Genomic DNA, 19,539 nt, shown 5'->3' with positions numbered 1-19,539 from the left:
GTATCTTGGGCCAATTTTGTGGCTCAGTGGTAGAGCGCTTGCCTAGCATGCATGAGACACTGGGTTTGAGCCCAGGAACCATATAAAAATGAACAAATAAAAAAAGGTATTGTGTCAATCTACAACTACAAAAATATTTTTTAAAATATGGTATCTTACTTGTAGTTTTGTGTGAGGGTGGATAAATTTTTATATGTTGAAAAACTATATGTTTCACTCTCCATCAAGTGTATATTCTGTCCTTGCCTAGTTTTTTAAGGACTATTGATTTTTTTCTTATTATTTGGAGGTACTTTTTCTATATTAAGAAATTAGTGCTTTGACATGACTTGCAAAGATTTTCTCTAATTTATGGTATTATTTTGCAACTCACAAAATGTTTAATAGTTGAGTTAGTTAATCTTTCTTTTATGGCTTCTTTTATAAAATACTTGGGAAGGATTATGTAGAATAAATTCAATACCTCTATCTTCCTAGCATAGCATGTCTTCCAACATCCATTTTCCTCTTCTATCAAGTTAGAACCTGTTGGCCACCCAGCTAACAGATGACATTCACGGTTTTTCTTTTAGTTTGGTGTGGTGACATGACTAAGTTCTAACTGGTGAGATATGTATAAAATACACATACATCACTTTTAAGTCATGTCCTAAAAAGGGATGCATTTGTTCTTATGTCACTAGTTGGGAGATAACTTGATTAGAGCAGCTTCCTTTTATTTAAAGAAGACAACATATGGTGAAAATGAAAATGGCAGGGCTGCTCTACCAGTCCTGGATCCTACCCCTGGTACATAAACTTCTACTTTGTTTAAGTCATTGCCTACTTGGGTCTCTGTTTAAGCTGCTTATCATATTATCCTAATTAATATGCCAGACACTTATGATCTAAGGAACTGGTTTACTTCAGATGAGTAATTCCTATCACAAGTAGTATTATTAGTTCTTGCTTATTATTCTTTAAAAACAGACTTTGAGTATCTTTATTTGAAGTTATACTTTACTCTAAACTTGTCATGTTTTATTTATCTTAAAATTCAAAGACCGACAAGTCATCTTTCAGAAATCATGATCAAAACTCCAATTAGAAGGGCTAGGGTTACTATTTGGCTCAGTGGTAGAGTGCTTGCCTAGGACATGTGAGGTGCTGGGTTTGATCCTCAGCACCACATATAAATAAATAAATAGACAAATAAAATAAAGGTACTGTGTCCATCTACAACTAAAATTTTAAAAAAGATAACTCCAATTAGGAAAGGTTTTAAAAAAAGAGTAGCAGCAATCAAGGTAGAAAAGAATGATGGTAGGATGCTCTACTTATATATCAGCTAATCCCTATACCTTCCTGAAGAAGAAAGTATTATTCCTTATTTGGATGAGGAGATAGATTTTACAGGACAGAATTGCCTCAGGTCTCATAGCTAATACATGACCAATGGGACTCAAGCCCACGTACACTTTCACTGTACCACACTTCCTTTAAGGTCGCCACCATTCAATGACTGCTGCTCTAAAGGACCATTTAAAGAGGTCTATCTTCATTAAAGTCTTCAAACTTATAAAATTATTTACATACACATGTGTTTGTTATATTTTAACTGAGCAGACTAAGCAATACAAAAGAATTTTATAAATATAGCCACATATATCATAGTGCTATCAGTTCATTCAAAAAGTAGGATACAAAGACTAAACATACAGCTTTGTTTTTCTAGGCTATAGGACTAGAGTGAAAAAAAAGCAAGACAAGGGACTGCTTTTTGTTCTAAATCTTTTTCTATTTAATTTTTGCCAATGTATGCACATTACTTTGGTAATTTAAAAATATGTAATACAAAACATAGTTTACTTTTTTTTGGTACCAGGCATTGAACCCAGGGGTATTTAACCACTGAGTCACATCTCCAGCCCCTGCCACATCTTTTTTTTTTTTTTTTTTTGAGACAGGGTCTTGCTAAATTGCTTAGGGCCTCACTAAATTGTTGAAGCTGGCTTTGAACTTGTAGTCCTCCTGCCTCATCCTCCCAAGTTGCTGGAAATATAGACATGTGCCACTACACCTGGCCAAAGTTTATATTTTAAAGCCAGAGTTTATTAATTCACTAGTAGTGGTGACTAATGGATTCCTCTTTTTTACCCTGAAAGGCAGCATCACACACATGCACAGCATACAAGATGACATTATCACATTTGTGGATTATTGGTAATATCCTTCAATCTAATATGTGGAAAAGAAATATAAAAAACAAAACATGTATTTGTAATTAGAAAAGTCTGTGTTAAGAGTTCCTCCTTCCCCTTTATTAACAATGTAAATTTGGGCAAATAACTTCTTTGAACCTTAGTTTTCCTGAAAATGAAGAAAATAACACCTAATTAGAGAGCTGTTATTAGATATGATATTTATAAAGTTCCTAGAACAATGCCTATCAAAGAACAAGAGCTTAATAAATGACAGAATATAGACATAATAGTCCCCAAACTAATGTAAATAAAGTCAATATTCATGAATAGTGGTAGTGAGAGGAGGGTTCTTGAATATTTTAATTTATAACTTCAGATTCTTCATCATATTTGTCATAGGAATTTAAATTATTGCTGTAATTGTGAAGTAAAATTATATATGAATCACCACAGTTCTAACCCAAAAGCAGAGCTAAATAAAACAAGTCAGCAATTATGGAATTATGGCTTCTAAAATGGGAGAAGTAATAGGCTCTTTTTGTACCTTCCTCACAGATACTCTGTAGATACATGGGTCGAGGATTCCTGTGGCAGCACTGGCACTCATTTTGCACATAAATGAGAACTTCTTTCTCCAGTGAACGCAGTTTGCTTGAACCACTTCCCTGAAAAAAAAAAGGGGGGGGGGCAATTACTCATTATTGATAACATGTTAAAAACACACCCACACTTTCACTCAAGCCTATAATGCAAAGTGATATATTAAAAGTCATCATTTGTAAATATAAGAGCAAGAAGAAAATACGTTCCTAACAATGATCTGAAAATAACTGCAAAGTTTTAATTTATATACAAGAAACTGAAAAAAAATGAATTTCTTATCAAGTCAGTCAGTAAAAATTGAGGCTTCATTATTATTTCATTCAACACACAATGCACATTCATTTTATGTGTGTTGGTAAGAGCTGGATGTTTAAAATACAAAGATGAGAAATACAGAGTTCCTAACCTGCAGGGCTTATGTTTATGATTAGTGCAAGAGATAGGAAATATATACAAATACTACAAATATAAAAATATTTACTCTAAGATAGAGTATGACAGTACTGTTTCAGTAACAAGAGCTACCATTTACTGAGAGCTTACCACTCACTACTTGATTCTCTACAACCCTAGGAAGTAGCTGGTGTTTCCCTCACTTTGTAGACAGGGAAATTGAAACTCAGCAGGGAAGTTAACTCAAGGTCACTTACACAGCAAAAGCAGAACTGGCAAACCAGGCTCATTTAACTCTACAGTCCCCTTGCCTATAAATGAAAATCTCTATTTTTTCCAATAATTCACTCTTTCAAGTTTGCTGGTTTTTATACATGTTGTTCTTTCTACTATCCTGTGCAGGTTCAGGGTGCTAAACCTCAGAAAGTAAGAATAATTGTTTTCCTAGAAGAACTCAAACTACCATTATTTGCTGATGACATGATTATATTATATACTTAGAGGATCCAAAAAACTCCACCAGAAAACTTCTAGAATTAATAAATGAATTCAGCAAAACAGCAGGATATAAAATCAATATTCATAAATCAAATGCATTCTATACATCAGTGATGAATCTTCTGAAAGAGAAATTAGCAAAACTACCCCATTCACAACAGCCTTAAAAAAAAAAAAAAAAAAAAAAAACTNTCTTGGATAGGCAAAATTAATATTGTCAAAATGACCAGACTACCCAAAGCGCTATACAGATTCAATGTGATTCCAATTAAAATCCCATTGTCATTCCTTATAGATATAGAAAAAACAATCATAAAATTCATTTGGAAAAATAAGAGATCCAGAATAGCCAAAGTAATCCTTAGCAAGAAGAGTGAAACAGGAGGCATCACAATATCAGACCTTAAACTATACTACAAAGCTATAGAAACAAAAACAGAATGGTATTGGCACCAAAGTAGACTTGTAGACCAATGGTACAGAATAGAAGACACAGAGACAAACCCACATAAATACAGTTATCTCATACTAGACAAAGGCACCAAAAACATACATTGGAGAAAAGATAGCCTCTTCAACAAATGGTTCTGGGAGAAGTGGAAATCCATATGCTGCAAAATGAAACTAAACCCCTATCTCTCACCATGCACAAAACTCAACTCAAAGTGGATCAAGAACCTAGAGATCAGACCAGAGACCCTGCACCTTTGGACCCAAATTTAAGACACAAACCACAGCAATATCTTAAAATGTTATCAAGTATTCTAAGAATTAACACTTAGATACAAAAAAGCTATTAATATTGCAAAGCCCTAAAACCTTGCTTTAAGTTCTGTCACTTTTCATTTATTTGTGAAATATCAGTAATTCCTCAACCATACTAATTACAGAAATATATTTTAGGTTTTTATCTAGTTTGAAATATCCTTAAAAGATAAGTGTATTCTAGATACTAAACAGCACATGCTATCATTTGCACAAATGCAGCTTTAAGTTGAGTAACAAAAATTTTAAAAATCAAGTGAACTGTATGTGGATATCTCTTTTTAAAAAATAAATAAGCAGGAAAGATGTATTCACAGAAATATTTATCTGGTCTAGCAAGAGAGAGGATGAAGCCAACATTAAGCCTAGTAGGCTAAGAAACAAGAGATTAAGAAACTGTAGCACAGAATTAGAAATATGGGCAAATAATTGAAATTATAGTGTAGAAGAGAGATAATAAGTTTTAACAAAGAATATGACATTAAATATTAAGGGGGAAAATATACTTCCATAACCCTATGTCCAAGTGTACTTAAACACTATCTACTTATTATCACTTTCTTTGCCCCTAGGTTCAAGCTTCTTAAAGATGATACTAATGCCAGGTGTGATGGCACATGCCTGTAATCCCAGCAGTTTAGGAGGCTGAGAGAAGAGGATTGTAAATTCAAAGCCAGCCTCAGCAAAAGCAAGGCACTAAGCAACTCAGTGAGACTTTGTCTCTTTTCAAAATAGGGCTGGGGATGTGGCTCAGTGGTCAGGTGCTCCTGAGTTCAATCCCCAGTACTCAAAAATAAAATAAAATAAAATAAAGATGATACTAATGATAATGGTGACAGCATTTAGTAATGAGAGCTTTTCACACACCAGATACTGCTGTGGGGATGTTACATATATTAACACATTTAATCCTCAAAACTGTCTGAAGAGGGTACTGTTGGCTCCATTTGCTAAACAAAGGAACTAAAATACAGAGAAAATAAGTGACTTGTCCAAGGTCACTTAGCTAAGAAGCATTAGAACTAGAACTTGAAGAAATGCCTACAGTGTAGACATTGTCCATCTCCTCACCTCCCAGCTACTTTTCAGTGTCCCTAATCAGGATTCTACCTCCACCTCTCCACTGAAACTGCTTACCAGTGAGGAACTAATTGCCAAATCCAATGGGCTCTTTTTAAATTATCATAATTGATCCTTTCATATATTCTTGGCGCTGGGGATTGAACCCGTGGTCTTGTGCATGAGAGGAAAGCTATATCCTCAGCCCCCATATATTCTTGAAATATTCTTCTCTCTTTCAATTTCTGTGACTATTTCTTCTCAGTTTCTTGTTCCTGTCACCTTAAAATGTTGATGTCCAACAAGTTTCTATCCTTGGCTTTTACTCCGATCTTAACTATTATTCATATACTGAGAACTTATAAAACTAAGTTTTTTTTCCCTATGTTCTCCTGTTAATGGGAGATCCAACCTGGTACTGCTGGCCTCTAATGCTTTAGGCCCATGACATCTGTCCATCATGGCCCTTACCAACAGACTAGTTACCAGTTTGACTATGTAGTTAAACTAGTCAATAGTTTGCCTAGCATATAGTAGACTGTTAGTTGTCTATCCACTATCCAGTCTCTCCTTTTCCTTAACAGAATCCTGATTTTATTCAGACTGGCTATGTGTCCACTTAAAAGACTACATTTGATAAGTCTCCATGCAGCTAGGGGTAGGCATGGAATTGAGTATAAATGAGAAATAAATGGAAGCAACTGGATGTGATTTCTGGAAAGGCACAATAAAAGAGGGATAGTGGAGACACATCCTTTTACCTTTTACAATTTCTTCCTTCCTCTGCCTGGAAAAGCTGCAAGATGGTAGTGCCAAGAAAGTAGGAAGGTGGGTTCCTGATAAACATATCCCTGGACTGTCTCCATCCAAACTTCATAAATCTCCTTATTTAAAATGTTTTGAGTTTTGTTACATGCAGCTGAACTGAATCCTGATATAGTCTAGATCTGTTCATTCCTGAATGAAGATTGTAAGAGTTTGCTTAGTCAGCCTTTTCACTGCTGTGACTAAAACACCTGAACGGCATAATTGTAGAGGAGGGAAAGTTTATTTGGGGGCTCACAGTTTCAGAGGTCTCAGTTCATGGATAGCAGGCTCCATTCCTCAGGGCTTCAGATGAGGCAGAATATCATGGTGGAAGAGTGTGGCAGAGGGAAGCAGCTCACATGACAATCAGAAAGCAGAGAGAGACTCCACTCTCCCATAGTGACACCCTCATTGAACCACTTCCTCCAGCCACACCCCACCTGCCTAAAGTCACCACTCAGTTAATCCCACCAGGGATTAATTCACTGATTAGGTTAAGGCTATAACCCAATCATTTCTCCTCCAAACCTTCTTGCATTGTCTCACATGTGAGCTTCTGGGGACACCTCACATCTAAACCACAGCACGGCTCAAATGTTATTCCCATTGTGGTAGGTGCCTCAGGAATCCCACAGTCCCACTGCCTTCATTTAAGGTTACGGTATGGTTGAAATGCTTTGAAATCTATTGTATATATTTTTCATGACTTGCATAGACCCACTCAAAGAAGCCACAAATCAGCCCAGGTCTACTTCCTGTGTGGGTTAATACACCCTTCAGATACATGAATACTGCCTCCACAGTAGCAGAGTGACATACATACTAGGACTCTAGAACAGGTTCTATAGTGAAAAGAAAGTCCAGTAAGCCAAGAGATTGGGTTGGAATGAACTAGATCTGTGGAAAGTAATTACTTTACAGCATGCATAACAAAGAATTTTTATTGAAGAAGAAACCCACCAATGATCAAGGCAGAAAATAGAGGGTGTACATAATATTATAGACACAGGCTTCCAACTACAGTAAACATTCAATAAATATCTGCTGATCCAATGAACAAGTGAAGTCATTTGTGGGATATAAATTCCTGCCTATTTACCAATTCTTATCTATGCTACTTCCTAACTATTTAGAAATCAAGTCCTTTCCTGTGTCTATTGTCACTGTCCTAATTTAGATTCTATCTCTTCCATGAAATATGGCAAGAGCCCTCTTAATGGCTCCTGCTCAAATCTACCTTCCTCACTGCTACCAAAGAGCTCCTTTTAAAATACAAATGCAATGATGTCATTGTTCTGTTTAAAAATCCTTCGCTGCTTCCTCATATTTTATAAGATGAAGTCCAACCTATTTAAGAGGGAATCTGTGGATAAATCCCTGGCTATCTTTAGTCTTATCTCTTGACACAGTCTATCCTCATATTGCCTGTTGTTCCTATTTACTTCGTACTGTTTCTCAGTGGTGTGCCTCTGTTTATAATGTCTTCTTTCCTTGCATGCCATCTACTCCCTCTTTCCACTTTCAGTCATTTAGTTTAGCATTACCTCTCTAGAAAATTTTCCCTAACTCAGCCCTCAGGTGAAAGCCTGGTGTTCTTTGTGACCTAGTCTTCCTTGGTTCTCTTAATTCCCCAGTGCACTCCCTTCCCCCTATCTTGGAGCAGGGTCACTGGGGGGAGGGCTGGAAGAGCTGGCTGAGTTGGCTTCCCCAACATTCCATTCAGTCCTCCTCCCCCAGACAGGGTCTCATTTCATTTTTCCCTGCCTGTTTTCTGGCAGACTCTCTTGTTATACACATTCCAAATGAACAAACATTATAAATGAATTTTAAAATGTATAAGCTTAAAAAATTACTGATGTATAAGCTTAAAATGTATAAGCTTAAAAAATTACTGGCTGAGGTTGTAGCTCAGTGGTGGAGTGCTTGCCTAGCACATGTGAGACACTGGGTTTGATCCTCAGCACCACATATAAATATATAAATAAAATGAAGGTATTGTGTCCATTTACAACTAAACAAAATATTTTGAAAAAACAAAAAAAATTACTGATAAGTCCTTTCTTAAAAGAAATTCAAGTCAAAAAGATATGCTGGGGGGGGTTAAGAATAGAAGTTCAGTAGATCAGATAAAGGGGAATGAAGAGAAGGGATGGGGGGTAGGAAACAGAAAGACAGTGGAACGAATCTGACTGAACTCTCCTATGTACATATTTAAATACGCCACAGTGGATCGCCACATCATATAGGACCACAAGACCAGAATCCTAGTTAGAATAAGATGCACTCCATGTTTGTATGAATATGTCAAAATATACTCTACTGTCATGTATAACTAAAAAGAACAAATAAAAAAGAAAACAAACAAAAGGAGGTTATTTGGTAGTGCCCTGTTCCTTGGGACCTGAGATTCCTACTTAGACTATTTGCCTTCTTCAAATATACAAATATATATATATATATATATACATACACATATATACACACACACACACACACACACACACACACATATATATATATATACACCAAATAATCTTTTTAGTTTCATAACATCAAATAGCTCTGAATTATCAAACAAGATCTAGAAACAAAGATTTTGTTTATGTGCCTAAGGCAATTACTCAGAATTTTTTTATGTAACATTTAATGTGTACACACACACACACACACACACACAGCTGTGAGAGAGCTGTGAGAGAGCTGTCCAAACTAAATAAACCAAAAAAGTGGCAAATTTAGTTTGTGAGTTTGTTATACTGGTGGGTTACCATGGAAACATACAAGACTAGTTGGCAACTGAAACAAAAGTCACATTAGCAAATGCTTTCCGTTATGTGAGTCATTAATTTCCTATGAGTTTTTTTATGGTTGCTTAACCACTTTCAAGAAACAAAGCAACAGAGTATGATTAGTGTTGAGACTGTGAAAAGCCAACTCTTTCTTTTTTGTTATCTTAGAGCAGAGGAATTCAAATTTATTGGATACTGACTCATCTCCTCTTAGCCACAAAAAGACCCAAATGAAAGTCCCTATATTTTCTTGAATAACTTAAAATACATCACTATATATTTATACTTCAATAAATCTTAATCTATAAAGCACATTTCTTATCATAGTGATCAGAAAAATCTATAAACAGGTTCCCCTCTGCCTCACTTCTTCACCAGCTGGCCCAGGCATTTAGTGCTATGCTTTTAAGCAAGCTCATGCAAATCCCATCTTCCATTTTAAAATTTGATCCAAGCACCAGATATAACCCAAATGTCTGGAACAAGAAGACATTTGTATTTGCATGGATCATTTTCATACGATAATGTCCATTATAAAAAAAGTCTTTTCTCATATTCAGTATTTTGACTTCCAGAGTTTTTATCTGAAAAGTAGAACCACAGTACTTAGGATTCTCAATCAAGGAATAAATAATTCTATTACTACAATATATTACTTCAATACATTTTTTTTAATGTGTTAGGATTGAAAATTTAAAGTGCTGCTCACTTGCCAGGGAATTTTGTCCTTAACCAAAATAAAGGCAAAATAGGGCTGGGGTTGTGGCTCAATTGGCAGAGCACTTGCCTGGCACATGTGAGGTACTGGGTTTGATCCTCAGCAGGACATTAAAACAATAAAATAAAATAAGAGGCATTATGTCCATCTACTAGGAAAAAAGATTTAAAAAATGAAGGCAAAATAAAGACAAATTTGATCTTTTGAGTCTTTTTCCCTAAAAGCCAAGACAGAGTATTATCTTTTTTTGTGTTGTTGTAGATGGACACAATACCTTTATTTTATTTATTTATTTTTATATGATGTTGAGGATTGAACCCGGTGCCTCACACATGTCAGGCAAGCGCTCTACCACTGACCCACAATTCCAGCCCAAGACAGAGTATTATCTTATACTTACATTCATCATTCACCAAAAATTTGTACTTAGTATTGTAATTTCTTTTTCTTTTTTTTTTTGTAGGGTGGTGGTACTGGGAAGTAAACTCGGGCACTTGACCACTGAGCCACATCCCCAGCTCTATTTTGTATTTTATTTAGAGACAGGGTCTCACTGAGTTGCTTAGTGCCTCGCTTTTGCTGAGGCTGGCTTTGAACTTGTGATCCTCCTGCCTTAGCCTCCCTAGCCGCTGGGAGTACATACAAATGTGTACCACGATGCCCGGCTTAGAATTATAATTTCTACTTCCATACTTTTACAACTTTTACTGTTTAGACTATTTTTAAATGATATATGGGGAAACTTTCATTTTCATTAATAAGATGCCCCCAAATAAGATTGAGTGAGTGGCTTTTTTGAGTTTTCCTGTAGGAGGATGGACTGCACTTAGATAAACTGATATATCTCAATGTTTAGATCAAAGTATGCATATATCTTCTCCAATCTAGATGTCCTATTCATTTTTTTTAAAAAAATCATCATTACTTCTTATCTGAGATATTTTTTCCTCCAGTGAGAGCAGAATCTTTATTTCAGGGGGAAAAGAAAAAAAGGATCACTTCAGGAATCTGTATGTTGTTCTTACACAGGGGCTGTGCTCATCTTCTCTGCATTGCTCTAATTTTAGTATATGTGCTGCAAAGCAGGCGCCTTACCTGAGATCTTAAGGCTCATTCTACTCTGAAGCTCTTACTTGTCCTTTTTTTTTTCTATTTCCTCAAATGTATATTCAAATTAGGGAAAAGGAATCAGATAATTTTTAAAAGATAGTTTTCAAAATCACTCAAGATGGTTTTCAGACTAGATTCCAGTGTTGCCTTTTAAAGAAGGGAATGTATCTTTACAAAGAACATTTCAATGATCAACACAGAAATAAGGTAATTTTCTAAAAAAGGACACTTTTAAGAAAGGGACAAAGAAGCAGGTAGTTCATTATTTGGAAAAAATATAGAATATAAATATTATGTAGAAAATGTAGGCATTAATACCTGAACTAAGTTTAAAATTTCAGTTTTTAGGCACTTCTTTGAAAATAAAATTATAATGGTTATTAAATTATAATGAAAATAAAATTATAATTTTCCAGTGGATCTTTTGATAGTGTATAGGGAAAAGGTATTCTATATCACTTTTGTTTTTACTTTTGTCTTCATTTCTGAAAAAAAAATACCTCTTCTTTTGGCAATGTCTTCTGCATTGTGTCCTCTGATGCCTAAAAAAGTTTGAGCATTGACTGACTATAGGATTTCCCAATTGAACACATTTATAAGATTTCTCCCCAGTATGGATTCTCTGATGATTAATAAGCCCAGAATTCTGGAGAAAGGCTTTCCCACATTCAAGATGTTTATAATGTTCTTCTCTGGTGTTGCGCAAGAGTGGAACTTCTGCTGAATGCCTTCCCACAATCAGCACATCCAGAAGGTTTCTCTCCACTGTGGGTTCTTTGGTGAAGAACAAAAGCTGAGCCCTGCTGAAGGTTTTCCACATTCACCACATATATCCTGTTTCTTTCTAGAGGGATCTCTCTCTTTTTCAAACCTGCCATTTGGGAAACAGTTTTCTTCATATTTGAAAATTGGAGAAACACCTGTATCGAGAGTGCCAGGAACTTTATGAGATTATGTTGCCAAAAGAGTTTCCTGCTTTGTAGCCAGTGCTCCCTTTTCAGGCCTAGTGTCATTATCACAGTGCCCCAGGGAACAGAGTGTCCAGGATGCCTATATGAGCTGGTTCTCCACAGCATCAAGCTCAGAACTCAATATTCCTTGAGCTTCTCTTTGAGATACTACCTCCTACTAGCACTTCCTATCAATGGATAGAATCAGTTCTCTAGGGTCAACCAGTTCACTCTCAAATCCCTCAGTACAGTCCTTGCCTCCTCTGTACTCTGGATGATGCTCTTGAACCCAATTCTGTGCTTCCTTGGGTAGTATTGCAAAAACTGCTCCAGCATTACCAGCCTCAGGATTTTTCCCTTTGTGTGCATCTCTGGCTTGAGCCACACATAGCAAAGTTCTCAGAGCTGGGTCACTGTCTCATGGGGCCCAGGTGAATTCTGATATCCACACTGCTCAAATTGCTATCAAAAACCTTTGGGTCAGGGAGACAGTTCCAGGTAATACTTGATCTCTCTTCACTACCAGGATTCTACTCAAACTTCACTATCAGAATTTCCCCCTCTTCATCTAGAGTTGGGATAAGTGCTGAATCTTCTTCCACTAACTACACAGACACCTTGACTTACAGTACCTCAAGAAAATACAGTCAAGGCAGGATGAAAACCTGAGGGAAATGCCCCTCTTTCTTCATAGGTACTCCCCTGGCTCAGGAACCACAACATCTTTGCTGTCCATGGCAGATGCAGAAACACTGCTTCAAATGATTTCCCAGAAACTTCTGGCGTAGGCAGCTCAGAAAGCCAGTTACTTCTAAGATAAAATGATAGAGCTGCTGTATGGGATGTAAAATAAGCAAAGAATTCAGAAGATAAAGTTGCTATGGCCATTGTTTATGCTTCAAAACAGTCAAAAGAAAATCTAGAAAGTTGTTAAAAATAAAAGTAATTTAAAATAGAATAAAAATTATGAACCCAACTTTTGTGACTACTTATTCTACCAGCAAACTACATTATTATTCTCAGAACAATATGCAAAAGTATACTCTTGGCACACATTTAAAATTATATCATGTCTTAGTAATTCAAAGTACTCTAAACTTTTTAAAAGAGTGATAAAAAAAAAAAGACCACTGGGGGCTGGGGTTGTGGCTTAGCAGTAGAGTGCTCTCTTAGCACGTGCAAGGCCCTGGGTTCGATCCTCAGCACCACATAAAAATAAATAAAATAAAGGTATTATGTCCAACTACAACTAAATAATAATAATAATAAAAAAACTGCTATGAGGAATGCAGATGTTTGCCAGGTAGCATTGTGACAAGGTTAAGAGGTCATACCCAGAGCCAGGTTCAGATGCTGCCTCTGCTATCTGCCCCTTGTCACTCACACTGGACACATTCTCTAACCTCCCCATATTTCAATTTTTCTCTTCTAAGAAACAGAGAAGGTATCTGGAGAAATGAAATGAAATTACACAGTATTCATAACAGTGTCTGGCTTATAGTGTATCTCAAAAATAAATGCTTAGAAGCTGCTATTATCAAGAATATGTGTAGTAGTTCTAAGTCCATTTAAATTTGTCCACCAAAGTCAAACAATGGACAAATTTGTAAGAAGAGAATTTTCTTCCTCAACATTAATGAAGATTTCTGTGTTAAAAGAGATGTAGCTGAGAGACAGAGAGAGAGAGAGAGAGAGAGAGAGAGAGAGAGAGAAAAGAACCTACCTTTGGGGAGGCAAAAACAAGTAAAATTGTGGCTTTTAACTGCAACATTAAGGTTAAATTAATCTGACATCCCCAGAGATGTCTTTATTTGGCTTAAGTGGGTAGAAGGTAGTATCATTCATTTGGAAAAACTGAACACAAGAATATTTTGTTTTACTTATTTATTCACTGATGCATTTTGCTAGTGGGATTAGGGAGAGGAAAAAAATCTGATTTTGGAGTGGCTCATTTGGAAATGTTTAGTAGGCAGAGAGACATATAGTGCTAGAACTCAAAGGAGAGGTCAGGACTGAAAATACAAATGTGAAGGCCCTAATCATGTAAATGGTCACTGAAGAATGGGAATGGACGAGGCCATTTGGGAACAGTGGGCACAGAAGGAATGGAAGAGAAAGCCTAGAACTCCAAGGAACACCAATACTTTGGGTATTGGAGAAGGTGGGCAGTCAGAGGTGACTAAAATGTCAACAGAGGAAGAAGCAAAGATTAGGTTATCACCAAAACCAAGGGAAAATCTATTTAAGAAAGAATTGCTCAACATTATCAAGTGTGGCAGAGAGGTCAGGTAAGGTAGAACTAAAGAGGGCACACTGGATTTAGCAACAAGGAAGTCACTGATAACACTGGTGAGTGCAGTTTCAGTGAAAAGGTGGAAGCCAGATGACCTTGGGAAATGGAGACAGGGAACACAGACAACTCATCTGAAGTCTTTTAGTAAAAAAGAGAGAATTCAGGGTGGCAGCCAGATGGGATATGACATAAAGGAAGGAATTCATTTTAACATCCAAGAGACTTAAGTGTGCTCTAGTAGGAATAGGAAAGAGCCAGCATGGAAAAAAGCTGAAGATGAATAATGGAGGAGATCCAGTCCTGAGAAAGTCAGAGGGAAGGGATTCAGAGGACAGTTAGGAGAATGGGTGCTGGACAGGAGACAGTATCCTCTTTCATTATGAGGAATAAAAAGAAAAGAAAGAGATCTGATATAGACAAATTTATCATTGAATTTTCATTGCCCAGAATTGCTCTAATGAGAACTTTTATAGAAACAGCATAGCACTACTTGGCATGTAGCAGGTCCTCAAATGTTTGTATGATACTTACTTTCCTAAAATGTTACAAAAATCTTTGTAGCTTCATATAAGAAAATACTTCTATTGGATCACACAAATCCTAATGAGAAATATAAATTTTTAAAATAGCATGCATTTTATGGAGTGGGAGAAGGCATTACTGTCTAATAGGGATTAATATTCAAAATATATAAGGAATTTACACAACTCAATAGCAGAAAAACAACAACAACAAACAACCAAAACAAGCAAAAACTCAAAAAAATGGGCTAAAAATATGAATAAACATTTTTCAAAAGAAGACACACAGATGACCAACTGGAATATGAAAGATACTTAACAGTATTCATCAGTGAAATGTAAATAAAAACTACAATGAGATAATACTCCACAACAATTAAAGCAATAGATAAAAGAGAATAAGTTTTAATAGATAAAAGAGAATAAGTTCTGGCCAGGATGTGGAGAAAAGACAACACTTATACAGTATTGGTGGGGATGTAAACTGGTATGGCCAATAAACAAAACAGTATGGAGGCTCCTCAAAAAAAAAAAAAATGAAAAAAGAGCTGGGCACAGTGGTAAACAATTATAATTCTAACTAGTTGGGAGGCTCAGGCAGGAAGATCACAGGTGCGTTAACTTGAGCAATTTAGTGAAACCTGTCTCAAAAGGGCTGGGAGCTGGGTTTGGTGGTTCACACCTATAACCCCAGCCTTGAGGCTTTGAGGCATGATAATTACAAGTCTGAGGCCAACCTCAGCAACTTAATGAGACCCTGTCTCAAAATAAAAAATAAAAAGGGTTGGGCCAGGTGCAGTGGCACATGCCTGTAATCCCAGTGGCTTGAGAGGCTAAGGCAGGAGGATCACAAGTTCAATGCTAACCTCAGCAACAGAGAGGCACTAAGCAACTCAGTGAGACCCTGTCTCTAAACAAAATACAAAATAGGGCTGGGGATGTGGCTCAGTGGTCAAATACCCCTGAGTTCAATCCTGGTATGTGGGGTGGGGTGGGATTAAGCTCAGTGGTAAAGTACCCCTGGGTTCAATTTCCATTACCATTAAACAAATTAAAAATAGAACCATAATATTATCCAGCAATCCCATCCCTGGGTATTCATCCAAAGGAAATAAGCATTATTTGCAATAGCTCAAATAGGGAAACTGCCTTAAGGGATAAATGAAGAAAGAAAATATGAGGTGAAATTATATATATATATATACACACACACACACACACACACACACATACATATACATGCATTCACACACACACACACACAATGGGTACTATTCAGCCTTAAAAAAAAAAAAAAGGTTGAGGAGGAGAAATTTTGCCATTTGCAACAATGTAGATAAACCTGGAGGATATTGTGCCAAGTGAAATAACCCAGACACAGACAAATACTGCTTGACCTCACTTGTAGTACAGAGTCTAAAAGTCAAGCTCATTGAAGGAAATAAATTTATTTGGCTACAGCTATACAAATTCATCAATTCCACACTTTCTAGAAAGAACAATACAGATGCAGAAGACACAATAAAAAATGAAACAAAAAATTCCTAGATTAATTCAAGGAAAGACCTCATAATGAAATTTTGAGAACACACACCAGTCTAGAAAACCAAACACCCCAATTTCAATAAGATTAAAAATCCTGCGAGGACATAGGAAATTAAAATCAGTTTACCTTCTGAAAAAGGTAAAACTAAAAAGAAAGTGAAAGGATCTGGGGTTGGAGTAGAGGAAGGAAGACGAGATGGTACATAGTGGATTTTTAGGGCAATGGAACTATTCTACCTGGCACTACATAGTAGTACTGGATGATGGATACATTCTGCATGGTACTGTATGACGGGTACATCTCATCACACTTATTAAAAGGGGTTGGGAATGTAGCTTTGTGAATGAAGTGCAATGAAATGTGAGGTTCAATCCCAGTCCTGCAATTATAAAAAAATGGAGAAAGCAACAAGGGAATATAGAACTCAGAAGTGGATGTAAACTATGGAGTCTATACCTAGTCCAAACTATGCCTTTCAGAAGAAGGTAAAAAATGTTTCTCAGAGATGCATAAAACTATCACCCTTCTGAATAAGACAAAGAAATGTACAATAACATGAAAAAATTTAAAAAAGCTACATCTTAAAAATTAAGAAAAACTGAGGTTACCTGTTATTTAAAAAGTACTGTATATTTGAACAAAAAGACTTTTTGCCCTTTGTGAATATTTTAAAAACACAGGTGAAAATAATAGCTGTGAACAGTTTCTATGATCACATATTTTATGATTTTATGGTCAGTTTCCTCAAGAAACTTGTGGCTCTTAGTGTATATACCACTGTGTTCACTGAAGCATTACTTGCAATAGCCAAGATACAGAAATAACCTAAGTGTCCCTCAACACATGAAGGGATTCTTTAAAAGGTGATATGGTGGTATATATCCACAATGAAATACTATTCACCCTAGGGAAACAGGAAATTCTGTCATTTATAACAACATAGTGACAGTAGATTAAGTGAGGAGATTATGTTAAGTGAAATAAGCCAAGTAGTGGGAGAAAAAAACCTATGCTCTCACATGTGGAATCTAAGAGTCAAACTCATAGAAGTAGAAAGTATAATGGTGTTTACCAAGTCTCATGTGTGTGGCAGGGAGGCAGGAGGCAGCCGGGAGGGTAGATGGGGAAAAGGGGAGACTTTGGTAAACAGGCACGAGGTTAAGTTAAATAGGAGGAGGGCTATAATTAACAATATGTGTATTTCAAAATAGCTAAGGCAGAATTTTAAAGCTCTCATCACAAAGAAATGACAAATACTGAGGTGATGCATATGCTAATTTATCTGAAATATCACATGGTACCCCATAAACATATGTGATTAGTTTATTAATTAAAAATAAAACTTTAAGAAGGAATATTTACGGGTTTTTATAGGTACACATAAAGCTTTACATAAACCACAAAATGTTATGATTTAAGACTTCACTCCAAAGCTTTTCTTATGTCCCTGCTTAACATATTTCTCTTGTTCTGGTAAACTCCTGAAGTCTTCTACATGTAGGTCTGTAATAGTTGCATTGTAAAGAAAAGATACAAGAGCAAAGGATAAGAATTTAATGAAATTTTGATATGTATTACAAAAGTATTCTGCTGGTATTACAACAAAAGTTCTTATCGAAAGAGAAATACATAATTCTAGAGGAGTAAAATGTATGGGGGCTTTCTGTAACAGGAATATTAAATAGTGAAGTCAGAAAAGCCTGTATAGGCCACCAAGACATTCTTGGAGAGACAGATAAGGAGAAGAATGCAAAATGTTTACATTATTGAGATTAAGAGTGAAAGAGCTAATGACACAGTTGGGGTGTGACAAAACAGCACAAAGAGTGCTGCAAAACTTTAATGTGAAGGTCCATTCTGGCTGTTTGGGTTATCCTTATGATAATGATATCACAAGGATACAAACTCCTGCAGCTGAAGTAAATTACCATCAAAGAAACAGCAACACTACTAGCTAGCTCTACTTTGAAGGAAGGTCTGGGGAGGAGCCTGGAAGGGCTCTATCTACACATCTGTGAAAGGATGAGATTCCAGGGAGGCTATATATAAAAGGCCTGTACTGAGCATTCATGCTGGGGTATTTCTTTAGTGGCACAGTTTTTTTTTTTCTTTTTTGTGTCTTGAATTTTATTTTCAATATTTTTATTGGTGTATCATAGTTATACACATTGATGGGATTTTTTGTTACATGTTCATACATGCACACATTATAAGAATATAATTTGGCCAATATCACTCCTTAGCACTTTTCCCTCACTCCCCTTCTCCCACTCCCTGGTCCCTTTCCTCTTTTCATCTCCTACTGATTTTTAGGAGATCCACCCCAACTTTTGTTTTTCTTTTTCTCTCTAGCCTCTACATATCAGAGAAAAACATAACAACCCTTGATCTTCTGAGTTTGGCTTATTTTGCTTAACATAATAGTCTCTAGTTCCATCCATTTTCTTGCAAATGACATAATTTTATTTTTATTTATGGCTCAATAATCTTTCATCATGTATGTACACCACATTTTTTAATCCATTCATCTGTCGAAGGACACTAAGGCTAGTTCCATAGATTGGTTATTGTGAATTGTGTTGCTATAAACATGGATATACATGTGTCCTTATGGTATGATGACTTTAATTCTTTAGGATAAATACCGAGGAGTGGTATAGCTGGGTCATACGGTGGTTCCATTTAAGGAACCTCCATACTGATTTCCATAGTGATTTTACTAATGTACAATCCCACCAACAGTGTAAAAGTGTCCCTTTCTCTCCACATCCTCTCCAGCATTTATTATTATTTGTATTCTTGATGACTGCCATTTTGACTGTTGTGAGATTTGCATTTCCCTAATTGCTAATAATGTTGAACATTTTTTTCATATATTTGTTGGCCATTTGTATTCTTCTTTTAAGATGTGTCTGTTTAACACATTATTATGTTTATATTTATTAATTAGGTTATTTGATTTTTTTAGTTCTTTATATATTCTAGATATCAATCCTCTCTCAAAACAGTAGCTAGCAAAGATTTTCTCCCATTCTCTAGGTTCTCTCTTTCCATTCCTAATTGTTGCCTTTGCTCTGCAGAAGCCTTTTAATTTGGTGCCATCCCATTTATTAACTCTTAGCATTATTTCCTGAGCTTTAGGGGTCCTATTGAGAAAGAGATTGTCTATACCTGTATGCTGGAGTGTTGACCCTACATTTTCTTCTAGGATTGCATTGTTTCTGGTGTAATAGTGGCACAGTTTTACTGTGGAATCTCCTGCTGATAATGATCACAATTAGTACAAATAAGCTTCATATTATTG

The 19,539-nt window shown here is 36.1% G+C and overlaps 1 protein-coding gene, 1 non-coding gene and 1 pseudogene across 2 annotated transcripts in view; all 3 read right to left on the bottom strand.

Moving 5' to 3' along the window:
• Positions 1-16,535, bottom strand: part of Fam102b (family with sequence similarity 102 member B) — a 59,564-nt gene extending 43,029 nt beyond the window's left edge. The window contains exons 1-3 of the mRNA XM_048815159.1: positions 16,472-16,535; positions 16,032-16,086; positions 2,728-2,848 (exon numbers count right to left, since the gene is read on the bottom strand). Of these exons, the coding sequence (XP_048671116.1) occupies positions 2,728-2,848; positions 16,032-16,086; positions 16,472-16,535 (240 nt within the window). The remainder of the gene's footprint in view (positions 1-2,727; positions 2,849-16,031; positions 16,087-16,471) is intronic.
• LOC125620344 lies at positions 6,770-13,646 on the bottom strand (annotated as a pseudogene).
• On the bottom strand, positions 10,800-10,905 carry LOC125620350. Its single transcript, XR_007351952.1, has one exon. It is a non-coding gene; the product is annotated as a U6 spliceosomal RNA (small nuclear RNA).
• Positions 16,536-19,539: the final 3,004 nt, after the last annotated feature.

This window comes from Marmota marmota, unplaced genomic scaffold (assembly GCF_001458135.2).
Source record: "Marmota marmota marmota unplaced genomic scaffold, marMar, whole genome shotgun sequence".
Taxonomy (NCBI): Eukaryota; Metazoa; Chordata; class Mammalia; order Rodentia; family Sciuridae; genus Marmota; species Marmota marmota.
Note: the sequence above shows the minus strand (reverse complement) of the source record. Positions and strands in the feature narration are given on the sequence as shown.